Source organism: Chelonoidis abingdonii, chromosome 11 (assembly GCF_003597395.2).
Source record: "Chelonoidis abingdonii isolate Lonesome George chromosome 11, CheloAbing_2.0, whole genome shotgun sequence".
Lineage (NCBI taxonomy): Eukaryota > Metazoa > Chordata > Testudines > Testudinidae > Chelonoidis > Chelonoidis abingdonii.
The window spans coordinates 5558332-5564331 of NC_133779.1; the positions used below are offsets into that span (position 1 = coordinate 5558332).

Here is a 6000-nt window from a genome sequence, read left to right on the forward strand (position 1 = left end):
CAAAGGGAGACTGAAACTTAATATATATCCCTGCTTCCTTGTCCTCTCCTCCCTCCCTCCCCGTCCTCTGCCTATTCCTCCCTCCGTCCGGCCAGGGCTGGTGCCCAATCTTCAGCCATACTCTCCCTTCTCATGTACAGAGGGACAGACAGACTCAGAGGGCAGCTAGCAGAGAGCTCTCCCCAGGCCTGAACCCTCTTGGGGCCCAATTCTCTGCTGGCGCAAATTACCACCAATCCAACAGCTGGGACACAGCGGCTAGCCCCTCGCCGTGGGAGCAGCTGACTGCGAACAAGCAAATAGCTGTATGGAGCCCGACCCAGCCAGGTACCGAGGGTGCAAGACCCTCGCAGGGTCAGGCACCGGGTCAGGACATGGCTCGTCACCGGCTTTGGGGGCAGAAAAGAGGCATTTTCACAAAGAAGAAACTTGGAAACAGAAGTCGGACATTTAGAGGGAGTTTTACTAGGTTTGTTAATATTGAATTAATTTAATCTATCCCCATACACAACCCATCTATCTAATCTATCTATCTGGTTCTTCTCCGAGTCCCAAGTGGGCAGTGGCAGGATGGGAGAAGCGAGTGGGAAATCTAAGCACACTTGGCCCTGGTGCCTGCCCCGCTCCCTGCACCTGCCAGTGCCCAGGGCACCAATCCAAACTGCCCTGGAGCCGCTTGGGGCGCGCAGGGAGCTGGATGACCAGGCGGGATGGGCAGGCAGCTGCCTGTAACTGGAGGCCGCTGTTGATTAAACATAGGCCCGGGCAGCTGCCTGCAGAGTTGCCTGTTGACATTTAGGAGCTTAGATGTGTTCTGTGAAGCTCCTGGCTCTGTCAAGCCAGGGAGACCCCATGTCCTTGCCCCCTCCCCGACACACCACAGTGGGGCAGGAAATCCCATAGGAGCAGACAGAAAACATGAGACGGACAGCAGCCCGAAACCCACATCTATGGGGCTGGGCTGCTAGGGCCTGATCCTGTCCCCCATCCCCAGGCTATCTGCCTGCCGCAATGCTATGGGGTTGGACTATCCACTGCAGGGCTATGGAGTTAGACCACTGGGGTCTGATCCTGCCCCCAATCCTGCATGGGATCCACCTGGCTTAACCAGCCCCTGATCCTGCACTGGTAGCCACACGCCTTGCATCAACATAGCCTGCTATTCAGTCTTCCCCTAGGCCACCTCTGGCTTTGCCTTGCAGGTTAGCACTAGGTCCGACCCAGTCCCCTCCAATTGTCCCCTGCAGTACCCTTCGCCTGACACTGGCTACTCAATTTTCCCACCATTTAATTTATTTTCAAGTCACTGGTTACGTAAGAACGGCCATATTAGGTCAGACCGAAGGTCCATCTAGCCCAGTATCCTGTCTTCCCACAGTGACCAGTGCCAGATGCTTCAGAGGGAATAAGCAGAGCAGGGCAATTATTGAGTGATCCATCCTCTGCCGCCCAATCCCAGCTTCTGGCAGCCAGAGGTTTAGGGACACCCAGAGCATGGGATCGTGTCCCTGAGCATCCTGGCCATTAGCCATCGATGGACCTATTCTTCAAGAACTTATCGAGTTCTTTTTTGAGCCCAGTGATACTTTTGGCCTCCACAGTAACCCCTGGCAGCGAGTTCCACCAGATCGACTGTGCGCTGGGTGAAGAAATACTTCCTTCTGTTTATTTTCAACCTGCTGCCTCTTCATTTCATTGAGTGACCCCCTAGTTCTTGTGTTATGAGGAGTAAATAACCCTTCCCTAGTCACTTTCTCCACCCCCGCCATGATTTGATAAGACCTCCAGCATATCCCCCCCGTTAGCCGTCACATTTCCAGGCCCCGTTTTAGTAATCTCCCCTCATGCGGAAGTCGTTCCATATTCCACATCATTTTTATTGCACTTCTCCCCACCTGTCCCTAGTCTCCTCTCTCTCGGTGGAGATGGGGCGACCCCGTGTCTGAGCTGCGGTCGCCCCCCGGCTTTATAGAGAGGCCCTGTGATAGTGGCTGTCTGTTATCCGCCCCGTTCCCCCTTGTGTTGGCCGCTGCACAGGGCACGTGGGGTGAGGGGCCCCCCTAGCTCTGCCTCAGGCGCGGTACCAGCCCCATAGCATGGGGCAGCCGGGGTCATGGGGCTCCCCCTCGCCCCCTTTGCTGGGCCCAGCCTGGGTCACTTTGTGCCAGCTGCAAACTCCGCCCCCGCCTGGTTCTGCCCATGGTTGAAGCCCCGCCCCCTGTGGGTCTGCCCCCGCCTCCATCGACTCTGGCCCCGCCCCCTGGCGGAGCCCCGGCGCACCGGCCCCTTCGCGCTCCGGGCAATCTGGTCCCTCCGGCCGCCCCGTAGCGGGAGGCGCGCGGCCGCTCGGAAGCCGGAAGTGCGGCCCCGCCACACACCGCCAGGCCGGGGTAGTGCGCACGCGCGCTCACCCGTCACCCGGAAGCGGAAAGTCCCGGCAGCGGCAGAGGCGGCGGCGGCGCGAGATTCTTAGCGGCGCGTGTGTGAGAGCGGGAGCGGCGGCGGCGTCATGTGAGGAGGCCACAGGGGAGGGGCCCCGGTGGGGGAGGGGCAGATGGAGTCTGCGCCGGTCCCCTCCGTCCGTTCACCAGCGCCCCCGGGCGAGGGCCTGGAGCGCCTCGGCCCTAACCCCCCCCCGCGTGATGGGGGCGGGGGCCTGTGCCGGGGATCGGGGTCGGGGACGGTTCCTTGATCGCGCGTCCAGCCCCCTCCGTAGCGGGGCATTGGCCCAGGGAGCCCCGCCCGGGCCCGGCTCGGGGGGCGCTCGGCTCGGCTCGGCTCGGCTCGGCTCTCAGACGAGATGCTGCTGGGGATCCCGGGAAGGGAGCGTTGGGGTAACGGGAGGTTTGATTCACCCCGCCCCTGACTGGAAGCTGAGAAAGCCTGAGGAAGGGGGCTAGTCTCCCCCCCCCCTCAGCCTCTCTCCCACCCACCCACGTTCAGGCAGAAGCACGTGCCACCCGCTCGCGCTGAGAGTTGAGGGGCCCCCGCCAAAGGACAGCGGGGCCCCCCGCAGGGAGACCCCAGGGCAGCGGTAGAGCGGATCCAATCCAGGACTCTCTGTTCTGCGGGAAATATCGACACTTTGAAATGTTCCCATTCCCAACTGCAGCAAAACTGAACTTCTGACATTTCCGGTGGCGTGAAATCGAGGCGTTTTACTAGGACTTGGTTTGGTTTGTATCATTTATCACCTGGGTTTTGAAAGGAAAACGCCAAACGTTCCGGGCAGGCTGAAATAGAGCGCTGGGCCTGATGGAGACACTGCTACATTTTGCGCTAAATGAAATTTCATTGAAATGGACACATTCCCGCCGGGCAGCTTTACAGGCCATAGAGCGAGTCTTAGCGTACGTCTCCACTGCAGCTGGGAGCGTGATTCCCACTCGTCTAGCTATGCCCATGCTAGCTCGTCTCGAAATGCCCAGCTGCACCAAGAATGAGCCTGTCAGACCCTAGGCAGATACTGGGACAGCAGGCCCGATCCACCACAGACACACTAGCTCAAGCAGACCCTAGCACATGTACATCCAGGCGAGCTGGGAATCACCACTACTGCTATGTAGAGGTATCTAGAGATGGGTGGGGTTATGGGAAAGCGAGGACTGAATCACCCAGCTGGCAGTGCCCTGTCACCGTGGGGTGTCAGGGACAAGGCAGCCCGAGAGATGGGCCCTTTGCCCTGCTGGGACGCCCCAGATGGTGTGGCAGGAGGAGGAGGAGGGAGTGGCAGAGGCTCCATGAATGCCGTATCTTCCCCTTCTGTGCCTGCAGGAGCCTCTTAAACAAACCGAAGAGCGAGATGACCCCTGAGGAGCTGCAGAAGCGGGAGGAGGAGGAGTTCAACACAGGGCCCTTGTCTGTCCTCACTCAGTCGGTCAAGAACAACACTCAGGTGCTGATCAACTGTCGCAACAACAAGAAGCTGCTGGGACGTGTCAAGGCCTTCGACAGGTGCGGTTTCCTCCCCCCATACACTTAAAATACCCTTCCTTCACAGCTGGACCCAGGGGGATGCAGTTTATGCTTGCCCTGTTCCCCAGCAAAAGCAGAAGAGTCCCCTACCCATTTTGCAGTACTGAGCAGGCGGAATGTTGTCCAGTGGTCAGAGCAGCGGAGCTGGGAGCCAGAGTTCCTGGATTCTTTTTCCTGCTGTGGGAGGGTGACCTGGTGGTTATTGGTGTGGTGGGGGCACTGAGGTGGCAGAGCTGCAGGGATGTATTTTCAGGTCTGGGAGGGAAAGTGGAAGGACCTACAGTTTTTCCGCCTCCTTGGTAGACCCCGACTGCTGCACTAAGTAGTTGATTCCAGCAGGAATGAGTTCAGCGGGGCAGGCTTAGCAGAGGGGATGCCAGGTCAGAGGCTGCAATGAGCAGCTTCCTCTCCGGCCATGGGGCCTGGGTTGTCAGTGGTTCCTCCCAGCTCCATTGCTGTGTCCCTGATCCCCCTCCCCGACTCTCTCCCTCCAGGCACTGTAACATGGTGCTGGAGAACGTCAAGGAGATGTGGACGGAGGTGCCCAAGAGCGGCAAGGGCAAGAAGAAATCGAAGCCCGTCAACAAGGATCGCTACATCTCCAAGATGTTCCTGCGGGGGGACTCGGTCATTGTGGTGCTGAGGAACCCCCTCATTGCCGGCAAATAGAGAACTGTCCCAAGGCCCCAACCTCACCCTGGCATGACCCAGAGCCAGGCTGAGCAGGGGACCTGCCTCCAGCCCTTCTGGATGAAGCCTGCTGGCTGCATCACTTGTGAAGACCGTCCTGTTCAGAAACAACTCTTCTGAGCTCTCCCCAAGTGTCGCCTGTACCTCCCTTTTTAGTCCTTAGACTGCCGAGGGCTGAGCACAGACCGCCCCCCCCCCACCGCCCGCCCCATTGCTGCCTTCCCCTCCCACCATCCCATGGGATTGGAAGGGGGTGTCTGGGAGCAGAACTGGTCAGGAGACCCCAGCTGTTGCAAGTCCATTCCAGGCTGGTGTTTCCCCACGTCCGTTACCCACCTGCCCAAAGCTGAAAGTCCTGGCGCTGCTTCTCTGGATTTACCCCGGATCTCTGTGCCCACCCGTAGCCTTGCTGCTGGGTGCTGCAGACTCGGCTGGCCCTGGGGGAGGCTGCATAGAGGTGAGAGGCTCTTTAGCTCATAGGCCCCCTGACTGGCCTGTTCTTGGGCTTGGTTGCTAGGAATGGGGAGCACTGAGGTTTCCTAAGGGAGCTGGGTACAAAGAGAAGCACCAGGAATCTCAGCCTAACAGAAGTGGGGACCTCTCAACAGAATTGTCTCTGAACAGCTCTTCAAAGGTATCTTTTCAAGGGGACCATCTGCTGTAGTTGTCTGATTTGAGTGGGGGCCGTCTACCCTGGGGATTTCCACCCTGCAGAGCTACCCTACTGCAAACACCCTGCAGAGAGGCACCAGGTGTATGTGACTGCTGCCCCTCTTGTGACCCTCTGCTTCCCCAGACCCAGCCAGACGAGCAGCGATTGTACTTGAGTCTGGGTCCCGCTTTCCAGCTGAGCGAGGCACCAGGGAAGTCGAGGTAGCAAATGTGATGTGAAACACCGCTCAGCTCCTAGTGTAGACAGCTTTGGGTGGCGTCAGCCTTGGCTTGGTTCCAGCGGGACCAGCTGAGGCGATTCAGCTGCATCCGCACTGGGCACGAAGGACTGGTCCTTACTCTGCTATAAAGCGGGACAGGGACCAAGTATCCTCTTCCCCTCACCTTGAACCTCTGGACGCTGCCTGGGCTGGGGGTAAGTCATGTCTGGTACAATCCCACAGCTCATCGGTGCAGAAATCTCGTGTTGATAGCTCTCCTGGCCCTGATCCTCCAGCGGCATCTGAGCTAGTGGCTCCTTGTGTCCCGGGTTCCTTGTATCCATGGGGCAGTTTCAGGAGCGGGATCTTGTAAGTTGTAGCTCCAGCCTCAAGGGCAGCTCCTCTGCTTGCAGCAAATGGGTGACACCAGGGTCTTTTGTAATAAACCAGCTCGATTTCTTCA

The 6000-nt window shown here is 58.7% G+C and overlaps 1 protein-coding gene across 2 annotated transcripts; it reads left to right on the forward strand.

The window, feature by feature from the left end:
• Window positions 1–2395: 2395 nt before the first annotated feature.
• On the forward strand, window positions 2396–6000 carry SNRPD2 (small nuclear ribonucleoprotein D2 polypeptide). 2 transcript variants are annotated; one of them, XM_075070664.1, is made up of 3 exons: window positions 2396–2511; window positions 3778–3954; window positions 4470–6000. In XM_075070664.1, the coding sequence occupies exons 2-3, from the start codon at window positions 3803–3805 to the stop codon at window positions 4642–4644; spliced, it is 327 nt and encodes a 108-aa protein (XP_074926765.1). In that variant the 5' UTR covers window positions 2396–2511; window positions 3778–3802; the 3' UTR covers window positions 4645–6000. The 2 variants fall into 2 exon arrangements, with proteins under 2 accessions (XP_074926765.1, XP_074926764.1); XM_075070663.1 differs by having other exon boundaries at window positions 2403–2511; window positions 3775–3954.